Source organism: Peromyscus californicus, unplaced genomic scaffold (genome assembly GCF_007827085.1).
Source record: "Peromyscus californicus insignis strain IS unplaced genomic scaffold, ASM782708v3 Scaffold_12__1_contigs__length_115047231, whole genome shotgun sequence".
Lineage (NCBI taxonomy): Eukaryota > Metazoa > Chordata > Mammalia > Rodentia > Cricetidae > Peromyscus > Peromyscus californicus.
In genome coordinates, this window is record NW_026294413.1 from 88,204,100 (window position 1) to 88,221,907 (window position 17,808).

Consider the following 17,808-nt stretch of genomic DNA (forward strand, 5'->3'; position numbering starts at 1 on the left):
TAAGAAATGTAGAAATCAAACCGTGAGGTCACAGAATTTGTCAGTGAGGAAAGGAAGAGCATTTGACTATGTCACATAGAGGTTTGGCACTTGGTCAAGTGAATGGTAGGGGGAAGCCCTCATTTTGACATAGTAACATTTTATGTTGGACTTTCACTCCAATTTTATTCTCATTATGCTCACCCAGAATAGTTTAGGCCATTACAGTTTCATTACTTCCTTCTCGTTTAAAATGAGCTTTAATTATTAAAGCAACAGTTACTTATTTTTAACTCATTAAATCATTCTAATGATCTAAAATTCATGAAGTAAAAATTGTGAGTCTCCCTTTGAAAACTAAAATCTCATTGCATGATATTTAGCCAATCATTTCTCAGGAAACACTTAGGATTTAATGTTTGACCATAATATAATGAGGGTGAACATGCTTGGACTCCTTGTGATACGTGGTTGCAAATAATGTGCTTCTCGATGCTCTTCCGTTTCCTGTGAACTATATTGACTGTCAGCCTCCATGGGCATTTTGCCCACAGTCCTGACTGCAAGATAAATGCCTAGAAGTAGAATTACTAGGCCAAAAGAATTACACATACAAAATGTTCTTGATTAAATTGCCCTCCAAAATATTTTACACTTTGAAGTAAAATGCCTTTGCTTTTGTGCTCAGTTGAAAGGCATTATTGTGAGCAAACGCAGGGCATAAGCCCAATATCATCTGATTATGTTTATTTTCTAGGCAGAGATGTCCATGCTGCTTGTACTCAGATAAGGGGTTGGCCCACTGGGAGCCAAACATTGTACAGAAATGGAAATACTAAACATGATTCTGATTTTCTTTCATGAGCAATACAATAAAATAGAAAGCAACAAAACAAATAGAAAGCCCATAAATCTCTCAGCAGAGTGCCTGACCCACGGATGGTACTGGCTGTGGGGCTTTACTGGTGCTGATGGTTGGGTTCACAGTGCTGGCTTTCATTACTCCGTGCTTGTTATCACAATTCTTGAGCAATCGTGACTGATCTGAGGCTTGGCACAATCCTATTGGCTTGTCAAGTAGGTTGCCACATTTAAAATCAGGAACTGTACAAGTTTGCCAGTGACTCAAACACTTTTCTGGGTTTTAACCATACCTCCAAGAGAGAACAGTCTCTGCTCAGCCTCTTCATCTGGACAGAAAAAAGGCTGGCACCCATGGCCACCTCTGCAGCTCTTCCCAGGGATCCTTGACCACAAAGATGACATTTGTGCCTTTACAGTCTAAGAACTGTTTCTTACTCTTCATTGCCAGCCTAAGAAATGATTAAGATACAAGTTTTTAAAGAACTTAAATTTGAAGCCAAAGCCAAGGATTTATAAAGCCTTGTCTCAGGGGACTGGACTCCAGCCCTGGTCCTGTGGGTGATGGCTCTTGGAACCTTACAGCTGCTTGGGATATTCTGTATTGACAGAATCTGCAGCTCAGGGGAGCAAGCAGAGACACCCATGCTATCTGACCTCTCAGAGACCCTCTTATGAGAGCAGATCTTGATGAAACAGAGGAAGTCATTGTACTTGATTGGGCCTTAGTTTCCCTTAAATCAGAGAGATTCAACTAAGTCTGCACAGTGACCAGGAGGGGTAAGTGAACAGCAAGGGCAGCTTGTTGGCAAGAGGTTACACTAACCATTTTTGTATGTATAAAGTTAGGTTTTTGTGTTTATTTTTTTCCCAAGGAGATTAAAACCCTTCCTTCCTTCCTTCCTTCCTTCCTTCCTTCCTTCCTTCCTTCCTTCCTTCCTTCCTTCTTTCCTTCTTTCATTCTTTCATTCTTTCCTTCTTTCCTTCCTTCCCATTTGTAGCTGAAAGATTTTCTTGTGTCCTGCCCGGTCCACAGCCCCTCAGACCCAAGTAAACACACACAGGCTTATATTAATTTAAACTGCTTGGCCATTAGCTCAAGCTTACTACTGACTAGCTCTTACATTTAAATTCAGCCCTTTTCTGTTAATCTATATGTTGTCACGTGTTCCATGGCTTTACCTGTGTACCATTACATGCTGCTCCCTGGACAGCGGTCTGGCATCTCCTGACTCAGCCTTCTTCTTCCCAGCATTCTCCCCATCTGCTTGTCCCACCTATACTTCCTGCCTGGCTACTGGCCAATCAGCATTTTATTTATCAACCAATCAGAGCAACACATTTACAGCATACAAAACATCCCACAGCATCTCCCCTTTTCTGTCTAATCAAAAAGGAAGGGTTTAACTTTAACATAGTAAAATTACATATAATAAAACAGTTATCAAGCAAAAATTATAACTACAATATCTAGTCTACTTGTATTTGGCACAACTAAAGAAGATATTTTATCTATCCTATATTTGTGAGTCTAAAGTTTCACATCTACCTTATCTCTTATCATAACTGAGGAAAACCATAATTATAGTAGTCTTCAACTACATCAAAGACCTCAGAAGGATACAATGTTATCTAAGTAAACATGAAGAGCATTGTAAGCAACTTCCAAAAATCTAGAATGATAGAGAGAGCTGTCTGCCTGGACAGTCACCCAAAGTTCCTCTGCAATGTTGGGGCATCCATCTTCAGCCCACAGGCCTAGAGTCTCTCAGTCACTTCTTCCTGTGTCTTGTAGAATGTCTGGCAGTTTCTTCAGCAAAGCAGGAACCTGAAGGACCATCTTGCCTTGCAAAGTTCAGTGGTCACCTTCCTATGGGTCCTGCATGTCAAGTCGATACAACATTTTGTCAAGCAGTCCAGGCAAAAACAGTTTCTTGCCCAAATGGCTAATTTTGCCAAGAAGAAGATAAACTCCATATGGAGTGTCTTCAATGCCCATCTTTCTCTTTGAAGTTAATTGGTGCTGCCAGGAGCACATGTGTCTCACTGTCCAGAAAGTCTAAGTTTTTAAAACATTTTAAATTCCATATTCTGTACGTCTTTGAAGTGTTTGGTGATTACTTACCTAACTGAAAAATATCTATGTATATCTAGAAAACTTAACTAACAAGACTACAAGTATGATTATCATAGATGACTAATTATTAATCTCTATTTTTAATGATACATTACAATTTTAAATGAGCTGTATAAACTTATTACCTTAAACAAGAGTAAAAAAATACATGCAGTATAACAAAATTAACTTTAAATTTGTATCAATAAACTAAAATTTATAGCAATATAAAACATTTTTAAACAAGTTATTGCTCTTTAAAAGTAGGTTCAATAATCTACTCTTTCATCCTATCATATCTGTATCCTATATTTCTATATCATATCCTCCTTTCCTTTTTTTAGAAAGAGATTGACTATGACCAATAACAATTTGTAACCAACAATCTAAACAAAGACAAACATCCATAATCCATTTTTTGGGAATGTGGGCATAGTTTTCTAGGCTACTTCCTGCTGATAGAGGGTGCTGATAATTTTATGGGGATCCTGAGAAAATTAAGAATTATGGTCAACTCCTGCCTGACATAGTCTGTGAGGCTACATTGCCTAAGCCTGTTGCCTTGAAAACATTCTGGATGTTGGATCATCTGGGCCGTGGTGTCATCAGAAACCTTTAAGGGGGTCTTGGCTGGTCAAACCTGATGTTTCTTAATCTAGAACAAATCCATAGCCTCTTGCTTCCTGTGGAAACAAAAGCAGAGCCTCCTTTCCAAAGCAACATATCCTTAGATCCAAATTTTGAGGTCAAGGTACCTTTAAAATGTACATATTGGTTTAACTGAGCAGCCTTTACAATCAAATGTCTTTCTGCATTTAAAAATCCCAAAGACAACACAATTCAGATTCTCTGTGTAATATCCATCTTTACGTGGCTTATTTCATACTATCTTTACTGTCTCTTTAAAGACTTTATTTTTAAAAACTATTTCTTTATATAACTGTCTATATTCATTTTCTTCTCTCTTCCAAGCCTACTACATTTTTAAATACATTGTAAACAATTTAAAGTCTTGTTCCATCTGAATCTGCCTTATTGTGTAACTATTCCTTTAAACTGCAGTCACTAGTACTGAAGCAGAAGCTTTGGCTGCTGACTCTGCCCAAATCAGCTTCCCAACATGGCAGAGGTAATTCAACTCCAGCTCTGGGCCATGTATACCATCAACTCTAGGAAGCAGTGGGTCTACGCCTCCATTAAATCAGCATGTAGCCCAGAAACCTGTTTTTTTGTTTGTTTGTTTGTTTTTTTGTATTAGCAAAAGTTATATCCACCATGCAGCATAATGCAAAGCTTGGAGACACCTCTGTTTAATGTGGCATAGGTCAAGCCCACACATACCAAACCTGCCACAGAGTAGCTCAAGCCCACATGTTGCATCATCTTGCTGCCCACATGAGACATGAAGCAGGAACCTATTTTTGGCTCTGTTTAGAATTGCTTATTAAATATTCTCAGGTTTCAGGTGGAAACTGGAGCTGTTGGGTGCCATTTGTAGCTGAAGTTTTCTCTGGTCCTGCCCAACCCCACAGACCCCGCACTGCTTATAAAATAATCACTCAGAAGCTTATATTAATTATATAATAATTAATAATTAAATATAATTAAATTATAATTAAATAATATATATAATATGGCTTGGCCATAAATCAGGCTAACTACTGACTAGCTCTTATATTTAAACTCAGCCCTTTTCTTTTAATCTATATGTTGTCACGTGTTCCGTGGCTTTACCTGTGTACCATTACATGCTGCTCCCTGGACAGCAGTCTGGCATCTCCTGACTCAGCCTTCATCTTCCCAGAATTCTCCCCATCTGCTTGTCCCCCTTATACTTCCTGCCTGGCTACTAGCCAATCAGTGTTTTATTTATCAAACAATCAGAGCAAAACATATTTACAGTATACAAAACATCCCACAGCTTTCTCCCTCCTTCCCTTCCTCCCTTCCTTCTTCCTCCCTTCCTTCCTTCCTTCCTTCATTTTTTTCTTGTCATATCTCTGCTCCCAAATTTTATTAGCAGGGTGATGTGGAAAAAGCTGCAGAGAGAAGTGAAGACAGCAAGGTCTGATGCTAGCTCATCCTCCCAGGAAGACCTTGTGCAGGAGGAGCTAGCTGTCAGGAGTAGAAAGGGTCTGTCAGACACACAGGGATAGACTGAGGCTTTGGTGCCATAATATGCAATTTGAAGTCCTCTGTGTTACACTGCCCTGATTAGAGGAGATTCAGAATGGCACTGAAACCTCCATTTTCAGAGCGATGAATCTTTATAAGTTTCCATTCAATCGGGTGCTGGATAATAATGGTTCAAGTTCTGTGTTCCAAGGTGGTACAGCTAGGTGACACATCCCCTTCTTCCACCCCATAAAAGGGGATTCTAATGGAGGTTAGTCTCCTAGACCAGACTACAGAAGTTACTAGTCAACCACAACTCTAGGAAAGGCCTGGGAGGAACAGCAGTCGTGTGACCCACCAGGGCTGCCTGAGCTGAGGGGACATTTTCTGGTAAAGCCTTTGATGCCATGTATTAGGTTTCCTTCATGTGATGCCATATCTTCATGGTCTTCAAAGGAATGCACTTGGCCTACCAAGAGAGACTGGCGTGGTTTGCCGAGTGTTGTTTTTCCCACCTGTCATTCTAAACTTGTGTCAAAGGGACTTGAGCCTTTTCTTCTTCATCTTTCTTCCATCGGACCATCTAGTACTACTTGGGGGGATAGTGCTTTGTTTCAAAGATCTGTGGCCTCATTGAGGGGGGAGGGAGAGGGAGAGGAAACAATGGAAAATGTGACAGCTTTTTAAAAAATGTGAGTTCCCTGCTCTTTGGGAGCTAACATCTTAGGCTAACTAGGAAGACTCCATAGGTCTCCTGGCCATAGGCAGTGCCTCTTGTCTCAGTTAATGACCTAAACCCTTACCAGCTCCTGTGGATAGTTAAAGAGCTCTCGCAGCCTGTACTTTCTGTTGGGGAGAAATGTTGAGGCACTCACAGTGGTGTTTTTATTCTCCAGAGCAGCACAGTCTGGGTTTTCTGAGGGAATGAGGGAAACAGTTGTGGATTTGGTCTAGACCTGGATGATCTTCTTCCCCTTGTGGACCAAAGCCAGCTCTCCCACTTCTGGCTCTTCATTTCTGCCCTGCGTTGCCCGCTGAGAAACAACTACCATTTATGCCATATGGCTACAAAGATCAAAGGCCCCCTGAATATATTTCTAGCTGACTGTACTTCAAATGTCTAAAATATGTTCCTACAGATGGGGAGCATGGAGCGTGAAGGAGGTAAAGCATACGTGCCTTAGGCATGCATGTGGTCTGCACAGGATGGCGCAAGCTGAGTACAGCTCACCGTGTGTCCATCTTCCTTTTAGGTTCGAATCTTCACATACCTCATTGGACGGGAGGCTGCGTTCGCGGACAATCTCAAGTGGATGGCCTGTGCTAACAAAGGTGAGTCTCACAAACATGCTCCACTCTGAATTGCTGCTTTCCGGTGTGCAGAATTAATGGACATAGAGAAAAAAAAAAAAGGAGCCTTAAGAGAAGTTGCCTTTTTAAATTGACAAATAGTAATATCATATATCCTTGGGGTCCAGTGTGATGTGACAAAACATGTATATAATAAGTAGTTGGGGTGACAAGCACACACATCTGTACCAGGCTTTTTCTTTTAGGCCATCAACCAGCTCCCAAATCATGATGTGGAGACTTATTAATTTTGAAGGTTCGTTTCTGGCTAGCTCTTTTAACTTAAATTAACCTGTTTCTCTTTGTCTATCTTTGGCCTCGGGGCTTATTACCTTTCTCACTTCTGTATATCTTCCCTTTGTTGCTTCTCTGTGTCTGGCTGGCTGGCAGCTGCCTGGCTTCTGGCCCCAGGCATCTCCCTCATTCTTGCCTCTCTTCTCCTCTCCTTCTTTTCTAGCCTAGACTTCTCCTGCTGTTTATTCTCTCTGCCTTCCAGCACTGCCTATCCTTTCTCTGCCCAGCTATTGACAATTTAGCTCTTTATTAGACCAGTCAGGTGCCTTAGTCAGGCAAGATGAAACAAATGCAACACATGTTTGCATAATTAAACACACATCCTTATATCATTAAACAAATGCAGCATAAACAAATGTAACACACCTTTACACAGTTCAAGTAATATTCCATAGCATAAACAAAATGTAACATATCTTTGCCTAGTTAAAATAATATTCCACAATATTTACCCCTTTTTGTCTAAATAAAAAGAAAGATTTTAACTTTAACATAGTAAAGCAATATACAATAAGAACAGTTATCAAGTAAGAATTACATTTACAATATCCAGCCCATTTGTATTTGGCAAATTCAGAGAAAATACTCCATTATTAATCTTATCTTGGTGAGTCCAAAGTTTTGTACCTGAGATATATTCTATAATAACTAAGGAAAACTATCACTATCTAGTCTTCAGTTCCACCAAAGACCCCAGAAGGATATACCATTACCTGAGTAAACAGAAAGTATAGTGCAAGCTACTTTCAACCTATAGAAATGACAGACATCTGGCTGTCTGGATTGTCACCTGAAGTTCCTCTGCAACACTGGGGCATCCATCTTTAGCTTACAGGCCTAGAGTATCTGGTAGACTCTTCTATGAAGCAGGAATTTTGGAGGAGTATCCCGCCTTGTTTTGGCAAAGTTCAGCAGTCTTTTTCCTTTGTGTCCTGATTGTCCAGTTTGTGTAGCACACTGACAGCAGTCAAGATAAGAGCAGTTTCTTACCCAAATGGATAGCTTTCACCACAATAAAAGCAAACTCCATAAGGAGTTTCCTTGATGTCCATCATCTTCTCTGAGGTAAATTGGTGCTGCCAGGAGCAGATGTGTCTCATCCTGAAAAGGCTTAGGTTATTAAATGTCTTAAGTGCCACATTCTGTAGGTCTTTGAAGTGTTTGAAGACCAGCTATATAAATATATCTGTTTAACCTTGAAAACATACTTAATATGACTACAAGTTTGATTATTATAGATGACTAACTACTAACCTGCATTAATTATACATTACACTTTTTTAATGAGCTACATAAGCATAATACCCCAAACAAGAATAGGAACATACATGCAGTATGACAAAAATAGCTTCTCTATGTCTGGTGGTTGCCTGACTTTTGGCCCTAGGTGTCTCTCTTCTTCTCTCCTCTCTTCTTCTTTCATTCTTTTTTAGCCTAGACTTCTCCTATTTACTCTCTCTGCCCGCCAGTCCTGCCTATCTTTTGTCTACCTAGCTATTGGCCATTCAGCTCTTTATTAGATCAATTGGGTGCCTTAGGCAAGCAAGGTTAAACAAATGCAACACATCTTTACATGAATAAACATGTATCCTTACATTGTTAAACAATGTACCATAAACAAATGCAACATACCTTTACACAGTTAATGTAATATTTCACAGCATAAACAAATGTAACACATCTTTTCCAGTTAAAATAATATTCCATAGCACCCATCACCTCAATCATTTATTTCCTTGTGTTGGGCAAATCCAAAATCCTTTCTCCTAATTGTTTTGAAATACACAAAAATTAAGTGTAGTCACCCTGCTGTACTATAAGAATACTAGACTACCTATTTCATAATATGTAAATAAATAAATATATCCCATTTAACTATATTTCTTTACCTTTAGCATCTGCATATGATTTAGGACAGACAAGGTGGCTATAATTCTATGATAAAATCCACTTCTAAATTATCATTAAGGGTTATATCACAGCGCTTCCCAAAATATGTTTTTATATTTTGAGGTCCCAGTCAAGTGGCTTTGCCTCTTTCTTCTTCTTGGTAGCTGAGTAGTCATGGGAGAACAACTATGCAGCGGCATTTACTGTGCTCCAAATATCCCTACCTCCATCACCATTCCCAGTCTTCCACCATGCCTTCAAATGTAGTAGGAAGGAGTTCAACCTGGGTTAAATCTGAGATAAAGCATCCAGGAGCTGGTTTAGGCATCCACACTCTTCCTTTTGCTTCTGTGAACTTTGAAGCTTCGTGTTCCAGATGGAACCGAGATGGGATTCAGCAACCTTACCACACTCAGATCCCTGAGGGAGTGGACAGATGGCTCTGATCCACACTAGATATGTGCCAAGACTGGGTGTGACACTATTGGGATTTCTAGGTTGATATTTTTCAGTGGCAAAGCTTTGGCCACAGGACAAGTGAAATTAACCTTAATTTGCATTAGTGGTTTAATATTCAGCATGGGAGTAGTAGTAGTTACTCCTTTGAATGTTCTATATATAGTTTGAATATATGGTACAGAATATGATGTTCTGAGATATGAATACATTAGGAAATGGCCAAATCAAGACAATTAATATGAATTCCATTACCTGCCTACTATGTACTTGTACTGAGCGCATGTAAAATAGATTCTGAGTGATTTTCAAAACTATAGATATTGTCATTAACTGTAGTCGATACACTGTGCAATAGAAATCTTGTGTTTATTCTTCCTGTAAAACTGTAATTTTTGTTTTGTTTTGCTTTTCGAGACAGGGTTTCTCTGTGTAGTTTTGCGCCTTTCCTGGAACTTGCTTTGGAGACCAGGCTGGCCTCGAACTCACAGAGATCTGCCTCAAAGAACTGTAATTTTGTATCCCGTTCTTCTGTTGGTTCTTATTAAACAGAAGGATTAGTGAAATGATGCATGCTAGGTTCAGTAGTTCAATACTAGTTCATAGGTGATGAATCATTTATGGATTTTTGTATTTATAAAGTCAATTTATTACCAACCCCATCAGTGTATCAGAAACAATGTTTGAGGCAAAGAACAGGAATGGAAGTTAACAGGGTCTTCTAGTTTAGTAAGGACTTCTACTTTTCGGTATGACTAAGAAATGTTTGGACTTTAAATCCAGCATCTTGAAATCTAACTGCCACCATCTACCGACTTACTACTAGGCTGGTTCTAAGCTTCACCCCCCACAGCAGGCAGGTGGTAATTATATACCAATACACAGGTGGTAATGTGCCCAATCCAAACGTCGTACACAGGAAATGAGGTCATGCGAGTCACACTAGTAGCTCTGTTCCTAAAACATGAGTGCGCACATTATTCCCTTGTGGTCGGTGACCTATAGATCTGCTTTACTTCCCCTCTGAGACCACAGGCTCCATAAGAGCAGCCTTGGACTCTGACTCCATCTTGGCTGTCTGGCAGAGGCCAGCCTCAAACTTTACTCAGAGCAGGTACTTCTGTGACAGCTTACAACATAAGTAGATTAGCTATTCATATTCATAAAAAAATGGATGTCCTGTTATACAGTAGTTGGTACCAATGGACTTGGGTGGTCTATCCATTTCCTGCTCTTGTGAGCTCTAATTCACCAATAAGGTAGTATTTGGATTTTAGTGGAAGAAAGAAGATTTGATGAAAGTTTTACAGGTCTCAGCTACAGTTTTGATGACTTAAGAAAAACTTAACTTTATTTCGAGCAACCGAAGTTGTTTCTCTGCAATTTACAAAAAAGGGGGGGTGTGGAATGTTCTGGGAAAAGAAGGGGATGGATGACTCAGAACCTTAATTGGGAAGGAAGGTCAAGAAGTCCCAGGAAAGAGCAGGGAAGGTGTATTTTTGCTCTCCTTTTTCTTCTGTGGATTTTCTTTACATGTCCACATCATTTTCCCCTGGAGATAGATTTTCCCTGTTTTGTATATGTGCGTAGTCTAAATGGTATTCCTGCACGACTCCCATCTAGTGTACAACATATATTATGCAGGAGACATGGTAGACCCAAGAGCTTCTCCCCTGGACATTGACCAGCAAATTTAAACACTTAACCTCCAACCCCTCTTTCCAGAAAAGATTATGTCACCCAGCCTGGGTCACTTCATCAGGCCCGTGCAGAGGTAAGCCCACACAGAGAACATATGGGTCAGCAGGGACAGAGGAGCTTCTTAGAGGCAGGCAAACAAGCCTGCTCCCAGTGGTGCTTTCGCTTGGCTTTGCCTTTCATTTTCTGTTTCTATTTGGAATGGTCTTTTAAGCACATCTCAATTTCCCCACCTCAAAGAATGCAGGGCATCATGGAAGAGTATTAATGCTTTCTTGAACCTCTGAAGTAAAAAATAGTATAATTATTTTTGCTTAATGTTTGGCTTGTCTCATGAAAGTGTCCATCATCCTGCTCATCCCAGGGTCACATGTTTGGCTTCATTTCTAGAGCAGGTGCAGCAAGAATGGAGGAGGCATGGTATAAGGGAATTGAGTAAACCCCAGACTCCCCTTGACAGCAAAGGCCTCTCTGTACATCTTAGAACTTTGTTGACATTTGAATAGAGAGTGAGTTATGCTTCCCAGTTCTTTTCTTTCTGTGGTCATGGCAAAAAATTTCTTTCTTTTTTTTATTTTTAAAAACATTTTTATTTTTATCCCTACCACACCAGATTGCAATTTTCCCCATCAGCTAGTAGGCTCTTAGTCATGGGTGATTGCTTTTACTATCTGTGTCCAGCTGATGAAAATTCTTCAAATTGGAACCTTGTCTTAATCAACTGATACTGTACCATAACTTCATTTTCATTGTCATTTATAAGAATCTTTGAAATATTCTTGTAAGACGATTTAGTCAAGCCAGGACATTGCTCTAGAATTCAGCCTATCAAGTTTATAGGTTCAGAAAAATCCATGGAAGTAAGCATGCCTGGATAGGCCACAGAAGCCACTAGAAAACCCTTGTTCCTGCTGGAATCCTGTCTCACCACAACCGATGTCTCTCCTTAGCTTTACCTTTGAGATTCAGCTTTCCTTTTGATGGGTCTGGGGAACAGAATGTCACTGTCTGCCTCTCTTCCAAGTCGCACTCACCATGACAGTGTTGGGTTCCGCTCATCTGCGTCCATGTAAACACTGGCTTCATGTTGCGTCAGTCCTGAGGTTTTTATCCACGTAACTTCAGCAAGCAAGTATTCATCTATGGTCATTAATTAAATCTTTGTTTATGGTCTTAGATTGTTGCATGATGGAGGCAGCATAGCATTTTCATCTCAAGTGACATGGGGTCCGACATCCCCACCCACCCCTGTTACAAGTTTTTGCCCTGACTCAATGAAGTTCTTCAGTGAAATGAACTGTCAACATCCAGTACTTGAGCAGACCAGAGAAAGGCCAAAGTGAAGCGTGCTGACAGGTTGATCTGCCTGACCACAAAGTGACCCTGAAGGAGGGAAGGATGGTGGGGGCCATTATGCCATCCCTAGATCAGATCCCTGGTGTTCAAGGACCTACTGTCTAGGCAGAAAATCTTTCTTAGAAGTCTGGTAGCCATGGAAACAGTTCATATCCAGTAGGTCTCAGATACTTTCCATTGGAAACGCATGCCTGGGGGGACATGCATGGGCCTTAGTTCTCTGCCTCCTTCACCAGGCTGGCAAAATCCAGGGAGGCTTGGAGCATATCCGTTTGTTTCATTTTATGCCTAAGTAGGACCTGCCCTAAGGGAACTAGTTCTAATGAAGCAAAGCGGCATGCCATTTTAAAGACATTAAAACAATCCCTGCCACAGGAGACAGGCTGGGCAGTTTAAATGCTGAATTCACACCATGGCATAAACAAGTGAATTGGGACAGCAGCGAAGATGGTCGGCAAGTTCAGATAGCCCATAAAGAGGCGATAACCTTCTCTCGTGTGTGGCGTGCCAACATTTGAAACGAGCACTAGCTGATTCCCCTTCGAAAATCAGAGTTAATGGAGTGTTTTCCAGCTGTGCAAACAAAGGCTTTACTCAGTGCTGGAGTTCTCAACCTATCAGTCATCTTGTGCTCCAAAGGAAACGCCTTGTGTGTCTCTCCCAGTTGTGTATTTAGCTTATCCCTTTTTGAGGAGTTAGAGGTTGTTCTCTCCTTGTTTCAAATAGAACTGGTAGCCTAAGCCCTCCTTGGAGGTCCAGCCCCCAAACTTTTCCAAGAAATAATTCTTAATCTCACTACCCCTTTCCAGTTGTTACATCACCCCAAAGATGCTTCATATTTCTGAAGCCATCAGCATGGTTGTGGGTGTGGGTAGGAAAGAAGGCATAGTTAAACCGTTTTGGTTTTTCAATATAGGCCATATAAAAAGAGCAGCTAGGCAGATAGCTGCACATAGTCATTCCTGTAAGCACCCACAGGATGTGAAGATTTGCATGTGATGCAGACAGAGATCCCTGTGTTGCTATTGGTAACAGCAATTAAGGACAACTGGCTGCTTTCTGCACCAGGTAAGACCCACAGTAGTTACATGGCCCATCTCTATAAACCCTCATAGAATCACATGTTATAAACATCTTTATTTATAAAGAGAGAACCCCTAGACAGAGGCTCTCTGGGTTTTAGCCTATCACACATAAGAGGCTGGAGAATCTTTGGAAATATGTGAAGGAACTATACCTATGGTGCGTGACTTCCAGGGGAGACATAAAGAGAAGTGAGTTCGCCTGAAATAGAGAGATTGTACTGACCAAAGAAACTATTCTGTGTTCATTTAATGACCCAAAAAGCTATTGGGGTTACTTAAAGGAGCATGTTGAGTCAGAGAATTGCATCATTGAAAACTACTCCTCACTCCTACCTAGCTCCCAACACACACACACACACACACACACACACACACACACACACACACACTATGGGTTGTGTGAAAAACTGCACCATTGGAGTCTTAACCCACAGTCAACCTTCTACTCCCTGTATATTCTAGCACTCTCCAAGACCACATACATGTTGGGGACAAGAGGGAGCCATGACTAGCATCCAGATGAGGGTCTGATGGTCCTCCCCACTCCTTCAAGGAGGGAATGCTAACAGGCTTATCACCATTACCATGCTCTGGCCATGACTATTTTGTTCTTCTTATCTCATGGCCCCGACTGAGAGCCCAGGTTTTCGGTAGGTCACCACAGCAACTCTGCTTCATGATGGTGATGATCTTGTCACACACTGGAAATGGCTCCATCACAACAACATACCACAGCAGTGGTAGAACCAGAACCCGGCCATGGGAGATAGAGAGCAGGGGCTGCTCACATAGGCACACTCTAGGGGCTCTGGCATCTCACATTACTATAAAGTGCAATATGGAACCTTTGTCTATGGCAAGGCAGTCTAAGCAAGAGGTTTTGAAAACGTGTTGAAGCCAGGGTACAGTCACAGGAATACAAAGTATTGGGCTGCATATGGTTTATCACACTGAGCAGTTGTAACCCAGAGTTCACAGAAGGAATGCTACTAGGGAACAAGGCAAATAAATTGATGTTCTAGAGAAAAATGAGCAGGAGCATTTGTAATAGGTGGCTAATTTCAGCATTAATTACTCAGTAATTACTGAATGATTGCTGAGTCTGTTTTCTTACATGATACATGAAGTTCAAAAAGGCACATTAGAGACAAGAATAAACATTCAAGAGCTAGAATTCACTAGGAAGCAAAAAGAAGGGGGCAGGAAGGGAGGTAGCCAGCTCAGAGAATACAGAAGGGAACGGAGGGAAGCGTCTATGGTTTCAGCCAAAGATCTCAACCCTAAGCTCCTTCCTACTATCCATCATTTGTTAACTATACCATGCATTTGTTAGCTAAGCCTTACAGAAACATTTAAAACAAGAAAAGACTCTTTCAGAAAGGTTTCAGGTTCTAATGGACTGGGACCAAAATTGTGTAAGCTTTGTATATGTGTGTGTGTGTGTGTGTGTGTGTGTGTGTGTGTGTGCACATATATATAATTTCAGCTTTTATTACCTTGTATAGACTTGTATTTCTGTTTATCATATTGAAACTGTGCCCTGGGATTGTATGATGGTACTAATTATTGCCAGCAACGTTGAAGGGCAGCCCTGTGTTTGCCCATTTTTAGCCTCATCTTTACCAGCTATAAAACACAACTGACCCACTAGAGTCACCCTGGGGAAGAGTTATGAGAAGCCCTTGGTCCTTTTCTATTTTGGTAAGAGAGCGCACCTTCTAGATTGAGAATAAAGGCCTTGGAGTCCAATTAACCTGGACTCAAGTTGATCTGGGCCAAGCTCTTCTCTTTGCCCCTTCTGTAATGAGTGCCCGAGGTGGGCTGTCAGGAGTCCCAAGGCAGAGGAGCAGCGCGAGTCCATGAAGATGCCAGTGAAGGCTTCTGCATGGTTCCCATTCTGGGAAGGTGTCACCCAACCAGACAAGCACCAGTTCTCATCATGTGTCGTTGCACTAACATCCCAGGAACAGCAGACCTAGTAAGCAAGCAAGTCAGAGTCTGGTACCAGGCTAGACTGAGTGTTCTCAAGACACCGAAGCAAGATACAGAGAGAGAAAGTGACTTCCGGTGGGTCCGTCAGTCGGGGAGAGACTCCCCCAACCAACCCATCAGGGATAAAATGGACCCATGTTGGAAAGCTAGGTAAGAGTGTCCCAGGAGAATGAGCAGAATGTGAAAAGGCAGGCTAGGGTGGGAGGATCAGGGCCAGGTCAGCATAGGAGAGCAGGAGAAAGGTTAACTAAAGGTCAGCAACAGGGTGCAGGGATTACAGGAAGGAAGGGGTCAATGGAGAAAGGCTCCTGGAGGTCAGAGTAAGACATTCAGATTTTGTTCTAACTCTGTGTGGAAGCTATTGTAGTGATTTAGTCAGCTAGATGAAAGTACACGTTATACTTTCAGATGATCCTCAAGCCTCCATGAGGGGAGGGAGTCATGGGGAGGCTGCAGTTGTACTTTTACTTACACACCCTGGGATCTTGGAGTGGGGTTAAAGTGCTGAAGGAGGGAACATTAGTCTTAGGTGTGTTTTAGAGACTGGACCAGAAAACACGCTGGTGAGTTACATATGGGACCAGGGTGGAGCAGGGAGTGGTAATGGGGAGGGGGTCTAGGGTGTTCCTTCTGCTTTGGGCCTGACTGGGCTGGGTGCTAGTACTTAGATGGGGGAAGCTAACAGGTGTTGGAGGCAGGGGCTTGGAGAGGAAAGCCAAGGGTACGCTTTTTGGATTTTATCCTGGCTTCCTGTGTTCATCCACAGGGCTCTCAGGTAAATGGTTGACTGCAGTTCTGAAGCTCTGGGAAGTGAGCTTGTTGTAACATTTGGACTTGGACTGTGATAAACAAGGCTGAGTGAGGGTCATTTCTCAGCACAATCCTTTCTAAACGTATGATGGACACCCTTCCAATCTCACTCTCTAAGCTGATGAGCTGTGTCCTTCATCTTCCCTCACATACACATCCGTCTCCTTTCTTCTCTTGGCCTTGTTTTGGAAAACCTAAATCAGAGAGCATCAAATGTTGGCTTTGAGGCTTAGATGTGAAAAGAGAGGCAATGGAGGAACACTTCTAAGACAGACTATCTTCACAGGAACATTTCCACAGCGAAAATGCTCATCCAAGCATCTCCATCCAGATCCACAACCACCAAATTGACCAAAGTGATCCCCCTCTTTAGCTTGTACTGTGTTCCAAGGTTCTTCACTCAGAACCCAAGGTTTAGCTGCCAGCAGAGATATTAAGTATTTTCTCTCTTATTTCAAAGTAGATTATAGCTTCCTGGCATGGAGAGATGACTCCTGGTGGGTAAGGCATGCTCCTTGTCCTCTAGCAGTCCCTTACAAAGCATTTCTTGCCATCCATGCCTCTTAGCTGGACTACTTAGGAGACCCATACCAATGGGTCTCCCTAAGTGAGGGTAGAGGGTGTCAGTCCTCCAAGAGAACTCACAAGTCCTGTTTTGGGATCTCACGCCATCGCAAGCATCCCCACTCCTTCTTTGGGGCTCTGTTTCCCTGATATAGCCATGGTCACGAGAGGGTGGGGCAGGTAGGAGTGCTAATGCATGCTAATTAGCACTGTGCAGAACTGTCATCAGGAACCCAGAAGCCACATGGTCCCAACCTGTTTGGAACTGGCACATCAAATTCAAACCAGCTGGCCTTTGTTTGGAAATGTTCTTGGAGGGTCCAGCCCATCCCGGACAGTGGAAGGGCTGGTGTCTCCTTACCATGTGCTTGGTTCAGACACAAGGGAAGTCTGTCATTGCTGTGCAAGCATTGCAGCAGATCTGATTTTAGAGTCCCTTTAAGCCATCTCTGATTTATCTCATGAGTAGGAATGGGTACTTAACTTAGTGACAAAAAGCAGCAGCATGAATCTGTGTCTCTACTGTGTCCCCAGCTTTAAGCGCTTCCATAAGCACCTGCTTTAGGACAAGATCTCAATTCTTTCCCAGGCTTTGCTGGGCCTATCTCTTTGGGTCATTTTCGCTCTCTGTTAAACTCTAAAATCAGGGCCATTCTGAGCTATTTTCACTTCCCAGAAGGGGCCTAATTCTCCGTAATCTAGATGCTTCCCCTGTATTCTTTGCTTTGCCAGGCATACTCCTCAATCGCCTGCTCCCTGCTAACCTCCCCCCCCCCTTATTCTTCAGTGTTCAGCTCCAGAGACCCTGGCTCAGTATAGCCAGACTTGATTTGCTACCCCTATTATGTCTTAACTTAATGGTGACTTTGCTATTTTGTGGTTCTTTCCTCCTATCTTCATGGCCCAAGACAGTGCCTTGCCCATCCTGTTCATTCCACTAAGAAAACTTTCCACACAGCCTTGAAACAAATGGCTTCCTCTGGGTGAGCCAGGCCTGTGCCCAGTGCTCTCTTCTAAACCTCCCAGCCTGCAGCAAAGCTCACCAGACCCCAGGTTGAAGTGCCCTGAGCTCAAGGTCAAGCAGACAACTTTACCTGTAGAACTATTGCATGCTTAGAACATTTTCTGTTGCATAGAAAGCAACAGTCAGGTTAAAGTAGGATCTGGAATTCCAGCCTCCAGCATAGCCAGGGTAAAACCCCATCGAAGTAATGGGTATAAACCAAGAGACACAGAAAGAAG

At 42.0% G+C, this 17,808-nt stretch overlaps 1 protein-coding gene across 2 annotated transcripts in view; it reads left to right on the forward strand.

The window, feature by feature from the left end:
* Cacna2d3 (calcium voltage-gated channel auxiliary subunit alpha2delta 3) overlaps window positions 1-17,808 on the forward strand; it is an 844,638-nt gene that overhangs the window by 552,252 nt on the left and 274,578 nt on the right. For both annotated transcript variants that reach the window (XM_052733778.1, XM_052733779.1), the window contains exon 12: window positions 6,325-6,403. In XM_052733778.1, the coding sequence (XP_052589738.1) occupies window positions 6,325-6,403 (79 nt within the window). The remainder of the gene's footprint in view (window positions 1-6,324; window positions 6,404-17,808) is intronic.